The sequence below is a fragment of the Antrostomus carolinensis genome, unplaced genomic scaffold (genome assembly GCF_000700745.2).
Source record: "Antrostomus carolinensis isolate BGI_N321 unplaced genomic scaffold, ASM70074v2 scaffold7951, whole genome shotgun sequence".
Classification (NCBI taxonomy): domain Eukaryota; kingdom Metazoa; phylum Chordata; class Aves; order Caprimulgiformes; family Caprimulgidae; genus Antrostomus; species Antrostomus carolinensis.
Window position 1 is genome coordinate 18,392 of NW_010293459.1, and position 22,320 is coordinate 40,711.

At 37.3% G+C, this 22,320-nt stretch overlaps 1 protein-coding gene across 1 annotated transcript in view; it reads left to right on the forward strand.

Moving 5' to 3' along the window:
• Positions 1 to 22,320, forward strand: part of GNPTAB (N-acetylglucosamine-1-phosphate transferase subunits alpha and beta) — a gene marked incomplete at its 5' end in the record, with an annotated part of 40,649 nt that overhangs the window by 14,080 nt on the left and 4,249 nt on the right. The window contains 14 exons of the mRNA XM_029087285.1: positions 3,228 to 3,389; positions 5,229 to 5,408; positions 6,519 to 6,689; positions 8,374 to 8,497; positions 9,251 to 9,454; positions 10,570 to 11,678; positions 12,676 to 12,875; positions 13,151 to 13,370; positions 13,681 to 13,794; positions 17,448 to 17,533; positions 19,172 to 19,270; positions 19,945 to 20,068; positions 20,184 to 20,267; positions 20,378 to 20,388. Coding sequence (XP_028943118.1) covers positions 3,228 to 3,389; positions 5,229 to 5,408; positions 6,519 to 6,689; positions 8,374 to 8,497; positions 9,251 to 9,454; positions 10,570 to 11,678; positions 12,676 to 12,875; positions 13,151 to 13,370; positions 13,681 to 13,794; positions 17,448 to 17,533; positions 19,172 to 19,270; positions 19,945 to 20,068; positions 20,184 to 20,267; positions 20,378 to 20,388 — 2,888 coding nt within the window. The remainder of the gene's footprint in view (positions 1 to 3,227; positions 3,390 to 5,228; positions 5,409 to 6,518; positions 6,690 to 8,373; positions 8,498 to 9,250; positions 9,455 to 10,569; positions 11,679 to 12,675; positions 12,876 to 13,150; positions 13,371 to 13,680; positions 13,795 to 17,447; positions 17,534 to 19,171; positions 19,271 to 19,944; positions 20,069 to 20,183; positions 20,268 to 20,377; positions 20,389 to 22,320) is intronic.

Consider the following 22,320-nt stretch of genomic DNA (forward strand, 5'->3'; position numbering starts at 1 on the left):
ACATTGTACTTATATGTGAAGAACAACTAATTTATTTATTTTTTTCCACTTTTTCTCCTCCTCCCCTCCCCCACACATTTCTAAAGACAACTATCGTTGGTCAGCCTAAAAAAGACACTTTGGACTTAAAAGCTAGATAGTGATGTAAAGACTGATAAGGGAAGGATTGAAAGGGCAAGGGGATTTGATTTGGTTGATTTTGGTTTTTGAAGCTATCATGCTAACACTTTTTTGCTGAAATAGTATACAGTTAAGATTTAATATCCTGACTGCTTGATGGAAAGCTGAGATCTTGCAGAGCCACATAAGAACCTGCAGGCACAGTGATGCTGGGTGTTTGCTGTGCTCACTGCCTTGAGGGTGGAGGGTCTGGGATTCTTACTGCTGCTCTTGTCAGTGTTGATGGCGCAGACAGGTGGCTTCTGGAGTTGGCGTTGTATGTTCACACAGATGTAATAAGTAAGGTTTGTAGGAAAAAAAAAAACCTAAGGCATTGCATTGCTTTTGGCTCTCAGATGACCCTTCTACTCATTACCTTATAAACAGAACTTGATAAATTTGTAAAGACAACAGTATTGCATACTTGTAAAGCTCTTTGTAACTCTTTAATACAACACATGCCTCTCCCTTCCCTTGCTATGTCGACATATGAGTTTTCCCAATATCCATACTGGAGTGTGAAAAAAGGAGCATCTCATTTCCTTAAAAATCAGCTTTGACCATTAAAAAAATATTTAAAGACTGGTTAAGAGTCCCAAGTTCTACCTCAGGAAAAAAAATCTGCTCTTTAGGCCTCATACCTTGAGAATGTGAAAATGAAAGTTTACTTCTGCATGGGGTTGCTTAGCCTGTCTTGCCTGCCTCTTAGTCTAGCAAAGTCTAAGCATTGCCAAACATACTGGCTCCAGAAGAGAACCTGCATTTACAGTCACCTGGAGGGGAGAATGCAGTTTTCCTGTCTTGTTTTCAAGTGCATGATATAAACGTGCATGGGAGGGTGGTCTGCGCGTGTGTCTGCATCGTGTCTTTTCAGCCTGCTTGTGTTAGAAGCTGAGGCTTGCCTGATCAGGTTGGCTCTATGTGCCTACCTGCTTGTTCTTCTGTTCTGTTTTCACAATATCTTTGGATATGCTGTCCTTTTATGTCAGGGTGAATATAATCTCTAGAAGATAATATTTCAAGGGACTGAACAATTGCATGTGTCCCCACTAAGAGGAGGATAATCAGAAAATCTGCCAGGGGAGAGTTCCATTTTGAATATACCAGCAACAAAATTCTCTAAGCAGGGCTTGCAGTTTGTTAGAATTCAGTTAGTTATGTCACCAAATAACTCCACTGAAATCTAATATTGATAGCTCTGCTTATGAAAAGACTTGTTTATTTTAAAAAGGTATTGGTGGAAAAAAACACTGATGTACTAAAAAGAATATATTCAATGTAGGGGTTAATTAATGTTGATGTTGAGCAGTGGAGTACATTTTTTCTACTACTACTTGTTTAAGCTTAGGCTGTTACATATTTAAAAACCTAGAGATATATTCTGTGTTAGTTGGGGAAAGGGGAAGTATTTATAATAAATCTATTTAGGAATTTGTTGTACAGGTACCTATTTTGTTGACTTTGGTGGAAACAAATTTAAGAAAAACTAAATGTTCTTAAATGTTTTCAAAGCTCTAGAATGGTAATACTTTTGGTTTGTTTGAATCTGTCATTTAAAACTTATGTATAAGGGACTGTATGACACTGTTGTATTCCTAAATAAAGCACGTACCCACTGATGGCAGCTTTGCAATCTGTAGCATTTTGATGCTGATATTTTGGGAGGTTAGTAGCTGCAGTCCGTAACTATACCTCAGCCATTTAGCTACTGAAACCATCCTTTCCACCCGTAGGTTCAGATGATTCCCTGGAAGGTCTGAGATTTATCAGATTTTTCTAATGGCAGGCCTCATAAGTCAGATTGAAAGATCTCAAATAGCATATGAGTCAAAGCATTGACAGCTTTAAAATGTCACAAGAGGGACAGCTGGTCTTGCTAAGGGAAGGGGTGCTAACTCTGGGACAAGTGCTGTCGTAAAATGAACAGAAAGGGTCAGGTTTAATAAAAAATAAAGAAAAAATCACTTAAAAGTATTATGAAATAAACTGTGATGGTTTTGCTGTTTTTGAACATCATGCAACTGAAAGCCTGGTAGAGGTGCTTGTTTGTCTTCTGTTGTGTGAAGGAACAAAAGTTAAGCATCTAACAAATATTGTTAATGGTTATTTGCATTTTTTTCTCAGTCTATTGAATGCATATACTTGGAGAATTAAAGTGCAATCCTGCTTTTAGCTTGTTTTTGTCTTCTCATACAAGTTTATACGGTAAACACAGCATTTTATTGGGTTTTGCTATATTTTTAGTGAAATGTTTTAGTGCCCTGTAATTTGTAAGCTATACTAGCTGTTAGAGAGGGCATGTAGTGCAAGCCCCTTCTTATCCTGTGCATTATGAAATCTGATATACAGACTTACTAGTGTCAAGAGATGAAAACAGCAAACAGATCAAACAGTGTACAACTAAGAAATGACCTTAACAGCATATTGGCAACCATCATTAAGGACTTGGAGACCCACATGGATTAGTTCGGAGCCCTTTGTGTCTCAGATTTCTGAACTGTAGGTTGATCTGTAAACCATTCTGAAAATTTCATGCTTCTGACAGCAACGATGAATTGTTGGCCTTAATTTTCTGAGGAGAGCATTGCTTAAGACAGAAAAAAAGTATGATTATTTCAGTCATATAATAAAGTTGTAATAAAATATGAATTTTGTTACTGGGAGTGGAAGGGAACAGATGAGGACTTACTGTTCACTTACTCCAGAAATATTTATAACATGGACAGATTTACTGTTGCTGGATCATTGTGTAAAGAGAAATTTCCTTTGGAAAGTGAAAATTAAGCACCTAGAAATGTTCTATATCCTTAAATATTTTCCATTTTACTGCCCCTTTTTCTGTTCTTACAAAATTATAGTTCTTAAACAGTGTTTACCAGTTGTTCTTATTAGTAAGTTTTACTGCCCCTTTTTGTGTTCTTACAAAATTATAGTTCTTAAAAAACAGTGTTTACCAGTTGTTCTTATTAGTAACTCTAGTAAGAAAAATAAAACAAAAAAATGGAATTGGCAAAGGAAAAGTGCTGCTGTGGGTACATCATGCCAGAAATTTTCCTCTGCTTGTATAGTTGCAGCTCTATTCAGAAGCCAGCGTGGCTCTCTTGCAGCTGAATAACCCTAAGGGTTTCCAAGAACTGAGCAAGCAAGCAAAGAAGAACATGACTATAGATGGAAAAGAACTGACGCTTAATCCTGCTTATTTACTATGGGACCTCAGCTCTGTCAGTCAGGTAGGTAAATTCTGTTACAGCTCGTAAAGGTTGTAGTATTTAAAAACTGCAAGTAGAGACTAACTAGTCAAAGACAAGGAACATGGGATTTCTTCCAGAAGCTTGGAAGCGTTAAGAATCCAATATTTATTACATTGTAAGAAAACATCACAAGAACACTGTCAGATTCTGAAATCAGCCAGAGTCACATTTAATTGAAATTTTCATGTTCTCCACTAAGTGAAAAGGAGGAAGAGGATCAGCTAGAGTCACATTTATTGAAATTTTCATGTTCTCCACTAAGTGAAAATTTTTGCTTTCTGCACTTATTCTGATAAAGTTGTGTGCAGTCAAGTCCTGAAAGGCTTAACTGATACTGTCTGTCAGATAAGCAGACTTCTTGTGTGGGGGAGACAGAGGGCTTTATTAACAAACATGATTATCTCCTTTCCAATATGTTTCTTAGACTTTTTTTGCTTTGCAGCATCATATATGCTGAAAAAATGCTAATTACTTCTCTTCCAAAAATTTTGAAGACTTGAAATACAGATGTCTGTGAGGAAAGGAGGTTTACTTCGATGTTTTTGATACAAGCAAGTATGTCTGGGTTAGCAAAAGGAAATAAAATAACAAGATGTCTTTTTCCAGATAAGATCTTCTGAAATCTTGGGTTTTTTTCCCCTGATAGAATTGAATTTTACAGTAAACGTCAAGTGTCACGGGTAAAGTAAATGTGCGCTCTCCAATAAAGCCTGCGGTCTGTCTTTGTATCCCATGAACCTGGCTTTTGTGGAGTCTTCCTTGTTCGTACAAACTCTGAACTCAAACTTTATCCTTGCCCATGTTTTGTAGATGCATTGTTTTGTAAATGGGTACCTAGCCAATGGATGCTGGTGTTGCTGAAATGTTTTAAGTTATGTTTTTGAGAATATGTAAGCTGTGTTACTGTACATATTAGAAAAGAGGGAGACTTATTTACAGCGTGTAGAATCTGCAGTGAAAATGGTAATTGTTAAATGTTCAAATATTTCTTGAGTTTCGTGTTTCTGTTAGGCATACTTCTTTTAGCAATGTTCCTTTTAGGCAACCTTAATTGTTCTTTTTAGAAGTCATTAAGTTCTAATAAATGAGAAAAGAACATATGTTACAGTATCATGGAACCTAATTTTGTTACTTACATGAAAAGTTTCTAATTAAAATGTTGTTTTTTTAACAAAAACATATGGAAACATTTGGCTATTTGATAGTGAATATTAGGCTCACTTTTGTTAATTTTCTCCTGCTTAAGTTCTTTAAAATAAAAGAACTGGGTATAATTGAAGAGCTGCTACATCATGACCCTTCCAGGGTATCTATATTAGGTAACACTTATATACAGCTTATGGTGCAATGTACTTGGAAGGCCCCAGCCTCTTAAAACTGGATTTCTGAAAGCTGGTGTTACAGTTTTGAAAGGCAACTTAGCTTTTGATGAAGATTAGGAAATAATAATATTAGGAAATATTTGACTCTAATAATCCAGGAAAATAGGAGAATTTTTTTTTCTTGGGCTCTTTCTTCAAGAGACAGGTTCACACAAAAGCACTGTCATCTTGCAGCGTGGTCAGCAGACATCCTAATGATACCAGGTGGTCAGCCGTTGATGTCAGAAGATTGTATTGTTCATCTTGATAATTCAGAAGAATATGAATCTAGAATAGAAGAATAATGGTATTTAATCAATGTACTTCTTATTTTTTAATGTCTAAGTCCTCAAGTGCTTATGCACCCTTATGCTAAAGCACACTCTTGTTATCTAGCTGGATCAGAACTGGAATGTTCTATTTAAAAATCTAAGAAAGATTTTTTTTCTTTTTATAGTCTAAGCAGGATGAAGATATTTCTGCCAGCCGTTTTGAAGATAATGAAGAGCTGAGATACTCATTACGATCAATAGAGCGGCATGCCCCTTGGGTACGACATATTTTCATCGTCACTAATGGGCAGATTCCTTCCTGGCTTAACCTCGATAATCCTCGGATAACCATAGTGACCCATCAGGTAAAAGCCAAACACACACAGGCCCAACAAGAAACCCAACCAAAAACCCAAACCAAACAAAAATGCCAGCATGAAAGTGCCCTAGTAAAGATTCTGTGTTTGTTTTGAAATGTAGTTATCTCCTTTCAGCCAAAGGCTGCTTTTAGTTGGAAGGTAGAAGTGACCACCTCTTCTCTGTCTCATCCATGGTTTTATTAAACCCCAGTATATCTTTGTATTTTGGCTAAGCAGATAACTGAATATACATCAAGCCTTCATTTAGTCCACTCTTCCAAACACTGAGGCTTCAGCTAACGTATACCCATTTCTAATTTCCCTATAATGTCTATTTATAAAAAATCTGGGGAGAAGAAAGTGTAATCTGAATCCCTAAACAGTCCCTCAGGAGCAGTAATAACCTAATAAGCTTGTGTTGAGACAGGATGGATTACAGTTACTGGAACTAAGAAGATGGCTGCAAAAAAAGTAGCTATGCATTCTAAAAAGCTTATTTAAAAAAAAAAAAAAAGGAATCCTTCAAGCTTCTTGAATAAGTGAAACAAAAATACTTGAGTAGCTTCTTACTATGAATGTAGGAGTAATTTTGGTATCTGGACATGCCATAGTTGCTCTGAACAACCTAAGCGGTAACGAGATACTAATGCAACTTCTGTTGCTGTCTGCTTGTGAAGTTACTTGAAAGAGGTGGAAGAATGCTGGCTTTTTGAATGCTGGAACAGGTTCAACTTGCTTAAAGTTCTGTGCAGCCTGTACTGCATGAGAAGTATAAATGTGTGTACACTGGGCCTGATCCAGTACCCAGTGAAAGAGGAGTTTGTGTCTTTGCATTGAACCATGTGCAGCTTCTTAGTTAAGCAGCAGACTTGAAAATGGTTTTGTGTGGGAAAATGAGATAGCAAAGTTAGGAGTTTTTCCGCTATATCATCTTCACTTTTTTTGCCTTTCAGATCTCTTCTGTCTTCTTGTTCTTGGTAAAACTTTTTTTTTTTTAGTAGATAAGTATCAAATATAGCTGATGTCCCAAAACTGTTATGGTTTAGGTTTTTTGGTTTTGTTGTTTATTTTTGCCTTCTGAAACTGTTTTGGGTTGTTGGGGCTTTTTTGTTCTAGGAGATATTTCAGAATGTGAGTCACTTACCTACCTTCAGTTCACCAGCTATTGAAAGTCACATTCATCGTATCAGTGGCCTCTCTCAGAAGTTTATCTATCTCAACGATGATGTTATGTTTGGGAAGGATGTTTGGCCTGATGATTTTTACAGTCACTCTAAAGGTCAAAAGGTAAGCCATTATGAAAGGATTTTTTTACCAGAAGTAGATGTAAAACTTTTCTATGCTAATATAATAAAAACCAAAGAAATGCTGCTTTGAAAGGGAGAGCAAATGTAAGAAGATTTGCCTTCACTGCCCCTTTTACCTTTAAAGATTCATTAATCTTAACTAGACAATTGTTAGCAAATGTGCAGGGTGGGGAGGGCTCTGTCTTTTTTTGTGTTGTGCTGTGTTGATGTTTGGGTTGTGGAATTACTTTTATTCATATTCACTCACAGATTTCTGGCAGTATAATAGTTCCTCTGTCAGGTTTCATGTTTTAGTTTGTCAGTGTCATTCTCTAATTCTCCCACTTTCTGTGGAAGCGCTGTTAAGACTGATATGATGTTTGGCAGCTATCAGTCTTCCCTCCCTTGTAAAATCTTTTTGTTTTTTGGGAAATGTTCAAAACAGAATCAATTCTTCTATGGAACACTGAGGTCAGATGACATTCAAACTCGTCCAATATTTAAATTTACCTTTAATTACCTCTGTTCCAGACACCCATAATATCTTTCCCCAGTCTATATATAACCATATATATAATTATTTACTAAAAGATATATTGTTGCATGTTCATCAACGTCAAGTAATTTAGTCTTTCAGCAGACTTACCAACAACTGGGATTAAACAAGGAGAGCAGGCTGAGGAAGTATTTGCAATTGTCATGCATAAAGACTCTGGCTGTCAGCAGAGTTTTCATCCATGAGCTTGACATAAAAGAGCAGCATGGAGGAAAAAATTAAGATTTATGTTTATTATTTATATTAAAGCAGTAAGTACACAAGATACTAGAGACCACTGAATTAAACACTTCATGCATACAGGTGTGGACACTTGTGTACACACACAGAAGGGTTGTACAAAATAAATTTAAGCTACCCTAAAATTACTGTTTCAGTACTTGAGGATGTTAAGAGACTTTTAGTTGTTTAAAATCTTTAAGGATGTAGGCATATAATTGCAGAATCATACAGTTAATGCATTTCTGTTGTTCTTCAGTTATTCTTATCAGTTATGATGATAAAGTCAGTTTAGGTGCAGTGTTTGTGACAACCTGATCAGCAAGTGTTTCAGTAGGAAATGTGCTGCTAAAACCTTGAAACACTAAGGCTTAAAGGAAAAAGTGTGAGGTGTTAATGCCTCTTCAGTTGAAAATACACACACCCACCCACTTTTTTTTTTTATCTTGGAAATTCTTAGAATTATTTAAGTCGTAGAGGATCAGATGCATCAGGGATTATGTTCAACATGTGCTGCTTATCTCATGACTGCTTAGTAAGGAAGAAACATTTTGATTCAGGAGTGAACTGCGGAGCTATTTGGAGTTTAAGTACCCCTTTCTTATCTGATAAAAGATAAAATACTAATTTTCGTTGGAATATGGTTTACAGAAGTGGATTTGGGAAGTCCTACTTTCTATTTCTGGTCATTGCTGCCCTGCTGAATGGCCTTGGAAATTCTTCAGTTCTTCCTTCTGTTTGAAAGGGATAACATTTACTTCACAGGTGATAGGGTTTAAATGCCGTTTGTAAAGCTCTGTGAATATTAAGGCATTAAGAGAGGCACTACTTTAAGTCTCTGTATTCCAAGAAACAAGCTCAGTTGACTTCTATTTGCCACTCCTTATCTCAGACTGCAATCTTGTTCCAGGTTTACTTGACATGGCCTGTGCCAAACTGTGCTGAGGGGTGTCCTGGCTCATGGATTAAAGATGGTTACTGTGATAAAGCCTGTAATAACTCAGCATGTGATTGGGATGGAGGTGATTGCATTGGTAAGAAAGCAATGTTAAATTTAGAAAAAAATAACTGTTTAGTTTTTCTTATAAGAACAATTCTGTAATTTGTCATTCTGCTATAACTACAAAATTTGCCTCCTTTAATAATAGAAGAAAAGTTGACTTACAGATGAAAACCTTATTGCTTACAAACTACAAATTTCTGTGGAAAATGACAACAAATAGTAGGGCATATGAAAATCTTTCTTTGGGTACCAAATTTGACTGGCTGAAAGGAAAGTTTTTGAAATTAAAATTATTATTATATTATTGTATTGTATATAGACAATATCATATATTATTTGAATCCAAATAGTAGCAAAACTGTGAAACTACACCATTAGTTTCTAGGTTGAATTTTCAGGACTGCAAAGTAGAAAAATGAAGTGATACTTCTGGATTGAGGAGGTAATACCACTTTAGGGGGCCGTAAAGTCAAGACTGCAAGCGCGAGAAGAAGTAAATGAGTTTTCTGCCTGCCTTTTTGAAGTTAAGACAAGATATGTTGGAGTTTTTGTTGCAATTCTAAGTCAGTTCCTAAACTCCCACAGTGAGATTGTGTACACTATGGATTTTACACTAACTCACAGAGGTCTAGTTAGCATTAGCCCCATTTTAATTTCACCGGTGATAAAGAAGGTTGTCAACTCTTCATTCTAGTTTGAACACTGTGGTTTAAAATGTGCCTTTCCCTAAAAATAAGGATTTCAAATGATTGGGGTTTTTCATTTTTCTTTTCTCTCCCTGTAGGTAACAGTGGGGGTAGTCGCTATGTTGCTGGTGGAGGTGCAGTTGGAGGTATCGGGAATGGACCACCGTGGCAGTTTGGTGCAGGAATAAGTGGTGTTTCGTACTGTAACCAAGGCTGTGCTAATTCCTGGCTAGCAGACAAATTCTGTGATCAGGCCTGCAATGTCCTCTCCTGTGGATTTGATGCTGGTGACTGTGGACAGGGTATGTAAAATACATTGCTGATAAACTTTCTGTAGGGATTCTCTTGAATTGCTTGCCCTTTTTGGTTCATCATTACTCTCAGACTGGACTAAGATGTCCTCTACAGTTGAGCTGCTAGCAGCTGAAGAAAAAAGTCAGATGCTTCTTGTATTCATTAATCTAAACCTGAATCAATATTATATGCTGCTTTATTTAATAAAACTTACTGATCGAGCATGGGTAGGGTGCTTGATACTTTACAGAGCAGCAAGCATCAAACTCCTTGCCTCAAGGGGCTTACATTTAAATGGAGAGATTACATTTCAGCTATGCAAACAACCTTTAGCCAAATAAGGACAGCTCACTTGATGATGCCTGTAGTGGTTAAGAAATTTAAAGAACCTCTCTAATGCAGACAGCACAAGTTCAAGCCTGGTTCTGGGCTATTGCCAAAGGCCGCTTTCAGTCACTTGTGAAGTTGTCTGAAGTTTATTTTGATATTAAAGATTAGCAGGAGCAAATGAAGTGATTGAGAGCGCTGTCTGGTATAGACAGGGGAAAAGAAATGGAAGAATTTGGCCTGTTTGGAAGAGTAGAGACTCCCCTGCATCTCAGCTCAGACAAATATGTTACTGGCAATTCTGTTGCTGGCAGTGAGGAGAGTTGACAGATAATCTGTCTTCTGCTGTGGGAGATTCAGCCTATCTGATTTTGGAAGTCTCAAATCATGATGCGATGTAGTAGTGAAATCCAACTGTTGTTAACATTAATATACTAAAATGTGGCAAAAATGTAGTATGGGCATGTTACTTATGACTGATACATAATTTCAAGTGATATGTGATAACGAGCCACTTAGGCTTTTTTCAGTAGAGACTGAAAGAGTTATAAGTTTTACTGGCTTTTAGAATTACCACTGGAGTGTCTGGCAGCTTTATATATCTGAGTATGTTCTAGTCATTTATTATTAAAGATAGGTGAGCAAGAAACTGGAAGCTACAATTAAGTCTTCTTCCAAAAAGCTGTCTCCCTGCTAATATAGTGAATCTAGCGGGGCATATTACCATTAAAAAAGACTGAAAGAGAAGTGCATCACTGCAAACTGACAGAAATTTGTTGTTTCTTGTTTTTTTCAGATCACTTTGAAGAGATGTACAAGGTGACACTTCAGCTTAATCAGACCTACTACGTTATTCCCAAAGGTGAATGTCTGCCCTACTTCAGCTTCAGTGAAATAGCCAAGAAAGGAATTGAGGGTTCATATAGTGATAATCCAATTATCCGACATGCTTCAATCGCCAACAAATGGAAGACTATCCACCTCATAATGCATAGTGGCATGAATGCAACTATGATCTATTTTAACCTTACATTTCTAAATAAAAATGATGAAGAGTTTAAAATGCAGGTAGCTGTTGAAGCTGATACTAGAGAAGAACCAAAACTGAACACAACTTCCATGCAAAAATCTGACTCTGATTTAAAAACTATAACTTCAATACCAGAAGCTGAAATGATATTTGAGGATATTCCTGAAGAAAAACGCTTTCCAAAAGTCAGGAGACATCGAAATGGCACCAAAGAGAGTCTACATGAAGAGGTAATAATACCATCAGTAAATGTGTCTCTTCTTCCTGAAGATGTTCAGCTAGCACTGCAGAACCTGGACTTAAAACTACTAAATGGTGATATCACTCAGAAAGGATTTAACTTATCCAAGGCTGCTCTCCTGCGACCTTTCCAATTCTTAACTACAGTAAAGAGTATTATAGGCCTGGAAAAGAAGGGCATGCATAATTCTTCAGAAGATCAGAAGAACCATACCAGCTGGCAGAAGCCTTATAGAGATGTCAACGATAGCAAAACAAAAGCAATAAAAACAAATGAAGAAGTTCCTTCAAGGCTTACAGGAACAAAGGGGACTGTTGTGAAAATGAACACAAATAAACCTATTTATAAAATAAAGCCTAAACCCACACTTCCCTCCCAGAGCATGGGAAATAAAAATGAAACTCGAGAAAAAGTATTGAATGCTCTCATATTAAGGGAAACGCAGAAATCAAAACATACTGGGAATTTAGATACTAGAGAAGATGCACAGGGTGTGGAAGGAGGAAAAGGGCATGTGCAAGTGGATACAAATGTAAGGGAGGGCCTGGTGGGAAGAAAATTACAGTCATATGCTGGAAGCTACCAAGGCTTTTTGCCATGGGAGAAAAAGAAGTATTTCCAGGATCTTCTTGATGTGAGTATCTTATTGCCTGTTGGAATAGTTGCATCTTTCTGCATTTAATGGACTACTGTTAATATGATCTGTACATTAGGAATGTGTCTTGCCTTTGAGATTTTTTTGAAAGCTCCCTTTAACTTCACATAAAAATCTAACTTGTTTATGATCTAGACGTCTCTTAGCTAGGTGGTAAAAGCTGAATAGCCATTTCTATTACCTTTCTACTGTTTGTGGGGTTTTTTTTTTGTCAGATTCACTTTTTATTCATTCTATGTTGGCACAGAGCTATTGTTCAGACGTATATAGCACTACAACAGAAAGCTTAAATTTTATTTTGATTGCATTTATGCAAATATGGATCCAGTCTATTTAAAAAAAAAATAAAATAAAAAATGCATATAATGGTAAGTACTTGGGCTCTAAAAGTTAAATTGAAAGTCTGCTAACAAAACATGTAGAAACTTCCTCTGCTTCCAGCCAAAGCATTTTACAGAGGTTTGAAAACCTCTAGAAGAGAAGATGGAGACTGTGCTTCATTTGGTAGCAACTGTTTTGCCATCAACTACTCCGAATAGCAAAGGGCCTATGTTTTTAAAAGGCTACCTCTTTCTGATCTTCTGAGATTGGATTTTGCATAAGGAATCTTTATATTAATAGAATTTCAGTTTATCAAATGTGGATGAATAATCAGCAAAAAAGACAATGTTACAAATGAATCTGATAGCAAACAGGGACTTTAGTGTGTGTGAGGTGTCGGAGCACAAATATTAAGGGAATATTTTATAGACTACTTTTCCTAAAGCATGAAAATTTTAAGGAAAAGGTTACATTTTATCTTTTCATTTGAAAGAGAAAACTAAGGAGTATGAAGAAAAATATTCAAAACTCCTCTTCCCATTTTCAAATATTGGGAAGAGTTGGCACCTGTCTGAGATGTTGTTTTTCCTGTATGCTTAATGTTTTCTATCTTTTTTGGTACTGTAACTTTGATTTATGCTATCCTGCTGTTTAGGAAGAAGAGTCACTACTCAAACAAATGTCATACTTTACTGATGGCAAACATTTTGGAAGGCAGCTGAAAGATACATTTGCTGATTCTCTTCGATATGTAAATAAGCTATTAAACAGCAAATTTGGATTTACATCTCGGAAAGTCCCTGCTCATATGCCTCACATGATTGACCGCACTGTTATGCAAGAGCTACAGGATATGTGAGTATGTCTTTGCTTGGAATAATGTGAGACTGGCGTTAATTCTACCTTTCTGCTGCTGCTTTGCTAGAGCTATTTTCAATATGTTGATGGCTACTCATTAAAATTATATTTTGAAAAGGAAAATAGAGAATTTATTACAACATGGTAGTTGTGCTAAAATAAGGAGACTTGAGGACCATTTTAAAATTCTAAATGAGAATTTGCTTTTAGGTAAGGAATGTTATACTTTAAGAAGCTGGAGTACTAAATTAGTTTACATTCTTCTTATCTAGGTTTCCTGAGGAGTTTGACAAGACATCATTTCACAAAGTGCGGCACTCAGAAGATATGCAGTTTGCTTTTTCATATTTCTACTATCTTATGAGTGCAGTCCAGCCACTGAACATTTCTCAGATCTTCAATGAGGTTGACACAGACCAGTCGGGCATTTTGTCTGACCGAGAGATTCGCACATTGGCTACGAGAATCCATGAACTACCATTAAGTTTGCAGGTACTCTTTCCTTACCAGAAACTTCTACAGTAACTTCAGTTTTAAAGTCCAAAACTGTTAAAATAAAATGCAAATTACTTTAAGTCACGCTTTAGCTGGTCTCAATTCAACTATGCACTGAGCATTTGCTTTAGGCTTGTGGGGGGGGTCCCACTGAATTGTGTCTGCTGAATATTAATATTTTTTTGACAGTAGCATAGAAATTCGTTATGTAGATAACATTAAATATGTCTGTGCACCCTAGATGTTTAAAACTACATCAGTGAGAAAACAGGATTATCTTTTTTCTTTTTTCTTCTCTTTCTGTTAGGATTTGACAGGTCTAGAACAAATGCTAATAAATTGCTCTAAATCTCTTCCTGCCAACGTAACTCAGATCCATGTCATTCCTCCAACTCAGGAAGCATATTATGATCCCAATCTGGTAAGAAACATTGGTCTTAAAAGATGCTTGGTTTCTTTCCTGAGCATGTATTTCCTGTGCTTGAAAAGCTGGTTTGATTTCTATAAGGAAAGTATTTACAAAAATTCTTACTTGTGTGTACGTGAAGTGTTATAAAATAACAATTTTAGAAGCTTCTTCCTAACTTATAAAGCCATTGATTTCATTTAAAAATAGATAAAAGCTGAGCATTAGAATGTTATTATATATAGGATTTTAAAAGTCATCCTTGTTAAGAAAATGCACTGTTGTGAACCAAAAAGACAGTAAGCCCAATGTCATTAGAACTTTCGGATAAGTCTTTATCTGAATTACAACTCATGTATTTAAAAACAAAACAAAACAAACCCCAGACACCCTCCCCAAAAACAAACAAACAAACCCCCAAATCTAAAAAACCACTAAACCATCAGATGGATGTCTCTAGTATAATTCTTCCTAATTTGGATGCTTCAGACTTAACTGCTTTTAACTTCCAAAGATGGGCTGACAGGAACCTCATGAAGTTCAGCAAGGAGAAGTGCAAAGTCCTGCACCTGAGGAGGAACAATCCCATGCAATAGTATTATGCTGGGGGCTACCCAGCTGGAAGGGCAATTGGCAGAAAAGGAACTGGGGGTCCTGGTGGATACCAAGTTGAACATCAGCCAGCACTGTGCCCTTGTGGCAAAGGGGGCTAATGGTATCCTGGACTGCATTAGGGCAAGTGTTGCAGGTCCAGGGAAGTGATCCTTCCCTTCTACTCAGCACTGGTGAGGCCACACCTGGAGTGCTGTGTCCAGTTCCACACTCCTCAGTGCAAGGGCCATGGATGTACTGGAAGGAGTACAGTGAAGCACCATGAAGGTGGTTAAGGGACTGGAGTTTTTCTCTTATGAAGAAAGGCTGAGAGGTGGGACTGTTGAGCCTATAGGAATAGTCTCAAGGCGGGGATCTCATCAGTGAATATACTTGAAGAGAGGGTACAAGGAAGATGGAGCCAGGCTCTTCTCAGTGGTGCCCAGTGACAGGACAAGAGGTAATGGGCACAAACTGAAAACACAAGGTTCCCTCTGAATGTCAGGAAACACTTTTTTACTGTGAGGGTGACCAAACACTGGTGCAGGTTGCCCATTTGTAGATAGTTTCCATCCTTGGACATATTCAAAAGCCATCTGGACATAGTCCTGGGCAACTGGCACTAGGTGGCCTTGCATGAGCAGGGGATTTGGACCAGATGAGCTCCTGAGGTCCCTGCCAACCTAGACTGTTCTGTGAAAATTGAGATCTTAAGACTAAATTTTCCATAAGGATTTCTATTTTGTTGGTTAAATTCTCATTAAAATCTGCTAGAATTTAGAAATCTAGAATATTTAGATCTGATGCTGTGGTGGTTTCACTGAGCTAGCACTGGGCTAGCGGCCAACACAGCCGTTCGCTTGCTCCCCCCCACCCCCAGGGGATAGGGGAGGGAATTGGGGGGCAAGGGTAAGGAGACTCATAGGTTGAGATAAACCCAATTTAATAATTGAAATTAAAGAAAACTTAAAATAATACTGATATTAAAATAGTAATAAAATATGCAAATGAGTCATACACAGTGCAGTTGCCCACCACTCGCCAACCAAGCCCAGCCCATTCCCAGATAATGATCCCGGAGGAGCGACAATCCCGAACTGAAACCGCAATCTTGGAAGAGCAAGAGCCCAAGCGAAAATCAGAGAGACAAAAAGAGGAAGAGCCCCTCACTAATATACCGGACATGACAGGATATGACATGGAATATCCCATTGGCATATCCAAATGCCAGTTTAGTTTATTAATTTAAATATTCCTCGACCCCTTAGATATCGCGCTTGTAGACTAACAAAATGCAAAGTCCTTCACTTCCAGGGACAAAAATGCAAACACTGGTTTGTTATCAGTGTCTCTCATAACAAATCCCATGCTGAAAGCAAAATGCAGCACTGTTCTAGCTACTAAAAGGAAAACCAGCTCTGTCCCAGCTAAAAACCAGGACAGATCCTAATACCTAGATTTCTTTTACAATGAGAATTTAATTTCTGCATCAGCCTATGCATTTGAATAAAATGTGTACATGTAATTTGATGAATTCATGAGTTGATGTTTTATAGCTTCAAACCAATACTGTATCAAAGCAAAAATTATTTTTATGAGTACAGATCATGAACTGTTGGGTAGTAGAAGAGCATTATTGATCCCCAACACATGTAAAACATAATAGAGATCTGCAATATGTGTGTAGATAAATATATATGGACATTGAGTATTTTTTTTTCTTCTTTTGTCTTTTTCTCCCCTCTTGACACCTGTCCTGCCTTGTATTCTTAGCAGGCTCTGTTACGAGGCTTTAAAAATTTTCCCCTAAGTCTGAATTCCATTAAAGTTATATATACTAAATAAAAACATTGTCAGCCCGATTTGCAGAAATGCAGGTGTGGATTTGAGAATCCTGCACAGTCTGAGAATGCTACATCCAGTGTAGCCTTACTTGATTTTGCCTCCTTATGACTCAATTCAGTTTGCAAAATTCTGTGAAGTAAAAACTTTGAAGAGTAGTAATAAAGAATGGTTGCCGTGAATATGTTTTAAGATGGGATTAAATGAGCCTCAGTGGTTGGGAACAATGTCAAATTAATCTTTTTGGAGAGTTAGTATAAGTATCACTAATCTAAGCAGTAACGCCTGATGTACTAATGTTATCAGTCAGTTAAAATACCAACAAAATAGTGTCTGTGTTTAGCACAGAGGCCTAATTTATTTTACTTATGTTGTCTGCAACAGCTAAATATCTTGGAATGAGTCTACAACCATAGAAATATCCCTTGAGAGCAGGAATTTTATTTCCCAGAATTGTTTCAGTGTATCTTGTGATAGAAATAAGGCCTAGTGCGTATCAGCTGTTCTGCAGAGTTTGCCTGGCTGGTGTTACTGGTGGCCTCTACCAGAAGAATGACAAAGGCAGCTGTCAAATGAGCTAAAATTTCTGAATATTTTATTAAGGATGAAATCTAGAAGTTGTAATGTTTTTTGCCAAAAATAATCTGTATTTTTCATATAATATTTGTATGCATAGGAATTCGTGATGTTACGCACCAGTATCTTTTTCTTTTTCTTTTTCTTTTTCTTTTTCTTTTTCTTTTTCTTTTTCTTTTTCTTTTTCTTTTTCTTTTTCTTTTTCTTTTTCTTTTTTCCTTTTTCTTTTTTCCTTTTTCCTTTTTCCTTTTTCCTTTTTCCTTTTTCCTTTTTCCTTTTTCCTTTTTCCTTTTTCCTTTTTCCTTTTTCCTTTCCCCCCTTTCCCCCCTTTCCCTTTTCCCTTTTCCCTTTTCCCTTTTCCCTTTTCCCTTTTCCCTTTTCCCTTTTCCCTTTTCCCTTTTCCCTTTTCCCTTTTCCCTTTTCCCTTTTCCCTTTTCCCTTTTCCCTTTTCCCTTTTCCCTTTTCCCTTTTCCCTTTTCCCTTTTCCCTTTCCCCTTTCCCCTTTCCCCAGTTGACGAAGAAACTAGTGCTTTTCATTCCAGGACAATAAAGCGTATGCAGGCATTTCTAACTGCAATATAAGTTTTGTACAAAGTATATCTTTCCAACAGACTCTATAATTTTCAGTAACCTATAATCTAAGCAATGTTTTCTTCCAGCCTCCAGTAACAAAAAACCTAGTAACAAATTGCAAACCTGTGACTGACAGAATTCGTAAGGCATACAAGGATAAAAACAAATACAGGTATGTTGTTACAGTCCTGTGAAAAGCCACACTAGCTTTTATAAAGCAATAAGAAGAGATATAAATACATGACCAAATATTTTATGCATATGTTAACAAATCTTAGCTCAATTTATTTTAATGGTGGAATTTAAGAAACTTACTGATATCTACTTGTGTATGCTTCATTGTGCAGAATGTTATGATTTTTTCAGTTTCTTATTTAGTAAATATTTCCATGCTACTTGTGACCAGATCCTAATTTGTGTTGTACAACAGTAAGCCATAGTATCTTTACATAGCTATATAAATTGACAATATGTTGTGTGTAAGGGCAGTTATAGTAGCATAAAAGAGAGGAAAGAGACTGTCCTGTATACAGAACTTATATATCTGCTTCATCCTTTCTTCTGCTGAAGCTTAAAAAAAAAACCTCCTAACTGCCTTGTAGATTTCCCACAAGGAAGAGGAGTGACAGGTACGGAGGGAGGGGGACAAGAAAAGGGTTTCCATTCTCTTTTGGAAAGGGCAGGACAAATTATCATCATGACTAGGGGTTTGTTTGAATAATTGTATTTGCATATATCATCTGCCTGAGATCAGGTTTTCTCTGTTCTTTCTTCTCTGAAACCTGCAAACCGCTTGCATGCCAACGAGGCTGCTGGCGTGGAGCATATAGCCTTTGTCTCCTGTCCAGTGGTGCTGGACAGGGGAGGGGCGTCTCTGAGGAATGCCATTGCCCCAGGAGTGGCTACAAAGCTAAATAAAACTGTAAAATAAAAGAAGGTTGGAGATGTTGTTTAGGGCATCTTTTGGGCATTGTTATACATTAATTCATAGTACCTCAAGTTGTGCTCTAAGCTTTATGAGTAGTTCTCTTCCCAGGAGAGTTTATGCTAAAACTGAAAAGCTAACACAACAAATAAGATTCAAAAATGTTGGGGTAGGGGCAAGAATTTGCTGTGCTTAATGAGACAAATACATTACTATAAGTCAGTTTAACATATGAGCTGCTCTTTTGTTCTGTTAAACTTCAGTATTGAATAACTGTAGTATTAATTTTGTGAGCTTAATAAATGGAGTATGTTCTTAGGTGAGATTTCAAGGAGAAAGCAGGGTCTTCTCTTATATAAAAAAAAAGGTGAAAAATGTAAGTGTGGTGCCTTCAGTAGGACTGTTGAAAGAGCATTTGACCCCATTTTAAACTCAAAATATCCTTCAGAAATTGTATACTTCTGCATTTCATATACTTGTTTTGTCTGCAAGTTGTTGATTAGGTGAGTGGGGAAGGTTTTATTTGTATTTAAGGCTGTAGTTTTATATACTCTTCTGTAATTTTACTGGATAATAAGAACATGTTTTCTCATGTCTGAGGTCTAATTATAAATTACAATTGTAAATTGTATGTGTTTAAAAAAAAAAAGCATAGTAAGTGTTATTAGAATTCAGTTCATGGGTGGCTACTAAGAAATCTACAGGAAAGTGTTCTGTACAAGCACGTGGGCTGAAAAATATAAGTATACTGATAGAAATAAAATTATGAATTATAATGAAGGCTGGAGAGTCAGATTAGAAATGTTATTAAATAAATAAATTAATAATTATTGAGCCTGTCTTTAGGTTGTTTTTTTAATGGATTTTCTTTTTTAATTTAATAAGGTTTGAAATCATGGGAGAAGAGGAAATTGCCTTCAAAATGATTCGCACAAATGTTTCTCATGTGGTTGGTCAGCTGGATGACATACGGAAAAATCCCAGGTATCCTGTTTCTTGATTTGTATGAAATTTTGAGGTGGTTTTAATTTTCTGTTCCAACTGTTTAAACTGTTTGTGCATTAAAAAAAAGAAAAATTATTGCAATGTACTTCTACACTGTGTGTTACGGGACAAGACCATTTTAAGTTTTCCTGTTTAACTGAAGCTAAGTGACTGCTCTCTCTGTTACGTTAGAGATTATCTCATTAATTTCTCTTACATCTTTATATATCTAGAACCTTTGAAAACTTACAGATAAACTTCAGAGATTTTTGAGGCTTTCTTTTTTGTCATTCTAGAAGGGCATACAGTTTATATTGCAGGTAGTTTTATTTTAAAGGAAGAGCATTTTGATCTGCTTTATGTAGCAATTTTAAAAGAAAACTTAAGTGTGGATTATTTTGTAACAAAATCGATCTTGCATATCCATTATGCTTTCATGTTCTGTTATAACATGGCAAGAGGGGGTTTTTGGGGTTGGTTTGTTTGTTTTGGTTTTTTTAGTATTTGTTGAGAAACCACACACAGCCAGAAGCTAGTCCTCTCTTTCTCCACTCTGCAGTGGCAAAAGGTTTAGATACCCAAATCTGAGACTAGGCTCTGTAGTGTTGAATTAGGCTTCTGAAATGACTGTGCAATAAATGGGGAGAATAAATGTCCTGGAATACATTTCACAGCAACCACCTTCCAAAGAAAAGGGTGCTGTATTTGAGACTCACATCTAAATCTGAATCTGTGTTGCAGAAGCATTTAACTATAGTCCTGAACCCATTCTGTAAGACTGGGGTTCAACAAGACATGGTGAGATAATTTAATAGACAGCTGTCTTAAAAATTAGACAGTGCCTCCACCCATCTCCTCTCCTTCCTTCCTCTTGGTTGCACGCTCTTGTCTTGCATCTTGCTTCTGTCTTCAGAAATATCGAGAGTTCTCTGCTAGTTTAATGAGTTTGACCTCAAAGAGGGGTCTAACAAGTGTCAAAAACAGAACAAGGAGGAAAGTAGGACCAGGACCTTGGGCCAGGAAAAGTGAAACCTCCTCCTGCAGGTCCCAGCAAGCTATTGGGTATCTCAGCTGCCTATAAAACTACACCATTATTTGTATTTGTAGATAAAGAGCAGGTTTTCACCTGCCTCTTACACTGTGCTACTTGCTAGGTCATTCATTCAGAAAGGAGAATACTAGCCTTGAGATGTTTTGCAGCTGATGGTGTTTTGTATCTCTACTTCCTCTTTACAGGAGTGCCTTCTGGCCACATTAACTCCTGCATTCCAGTTTCCACAATGACTCAGTTCAAAAGAAAAGTGGGCAGTGCCCTAACTCATCCTGCCACTTCCCCTTCCTCCTCCATTTCTTTATATCTGCTGGCTAGGACTTTTTCTTGAATTGTAGGTGTGATTTCAAGCCTTCTGTTAGGCCCATGGAGGGCATGTAACATGAGTCTCTCACCTTCAGTCAAGTTCATGCTTGCAATCACTGGCTTCTTATTTTGAAGGGTATGTGCTGATGTCAGGCTTGATCCTGACGCTGTGTCAGTTGAGATATGAGTATGCCTAATGGACTGAGGCCTTCTAGCAACTTAAAATGGAGCTGCCTGTTCTGTGGGGTGATTGCATCCTTTAGATGAGGATGTGTTTGAGTAAGAGTGTCTAGTTTGTTGTGTCAGGACCCTCAGCAGGCAAGATGAGGCAGGTGAGCTGATCTGTCTTGAATCTTCCCTAATTTTTATATGATGCACTGGCATGCTATTATGGAGTCAGCCTGATACTCCATATAAGCATACCTTTTTGTTGTGGTAGTTTTGTTTTGGGTTTTTTTGTTGTTCCTCTGAAGGACCAGTAGTGTATTGTAGTCCCAGATTGTTGACTGGTTTGTGAAGTGAGACTGAGTCAGTTGCTTGGGCTGTAGTCCTGCAAAGGATAGAGCAGGACTGTAGTCATATCCTGTTAGCAAAGGAGAGCTGGCATGGCTATGTAGTCATGGCCATTTCCTTCTGTTTTCCCTGCATATAAAACAACAGAATAATAATTATACACAGTCTCTAAAAACGGGTATTTGGTGCCTCTCTTGGGACAAACCAAAAGTATTGTTCACTTACTGATCTGCCTAAAATGTTTGTTTTGCCTCCTTAAGGAAAAGTGAGCCTTAATCATTTAGGCATTAATTCTGGAATATCTAAAGGAATTTCAGGTTTGGTTTCTTTTGAATGGATTAAAACAGTCTTTCCATTTGAAATAGGTTAATATCCTCATTGCTCTCACATCCTGTGCTTTGGTTTGCTCTGCGTAGCAGCCTCTCGGTCTATGAACTGCATCTCTTTCAGATGAAGCTAAACAGAGAGTGCAGCTACTGCATTCCCAGGGCTAATGAGCTGCCAGTCCAAGGGAGAAGGTCAGGGATAGTCCAGAGTGAACTCTCAAAATGCTTATAGCGTAGACATATGATTGCCATAACCAGCTGTTTTGCATAGTAGTACTTGGTAGTGTAGACACAGCCTGCTCATCTCTGAAGAGGAGAGGCATATTTTGTTCTCAGATGTAGCAATTTGAATGAGTTTTTGTCCCCTGCATGTAATTGTATAGAGCAAGGTTACCAATTATGCCAGATTCAGTACAGACTGAAGAAAAGTGGTAATGCCCTGGGTGGCCGATTCACGTGCTCTAGAGTTCTGCTGATTTCCAGCGTCATGTAGGAAGTCTGAACTTTGCTCTTTGAAAGAGCACACCATACTATAGAGAATACAGCTGACCAGAACTACTTATTTACAAAGGTTAGCAATTACAAGGCATATGTCACCAGATATGATTTCTCCCTCTGGGGAAAATGTAAGGGTCTTGTATCCCACAATATAAATAAAGCGCATAACCTTGCCCATATGTGGGAAAGGGAATTTTTGTTGTCAAGCACCAGGTCAGAGTGGCCAAGGGTACATTGCAGTCTAGCACACGAGCTGCTGCTTTAGTTTCAATGATTTGCAGTAACTGAGGCAGCTGTATGTTTCTTGTACAAGAAATAACTCTTTGCCAGAGGCATTATTGGGAGCATGCTCATTT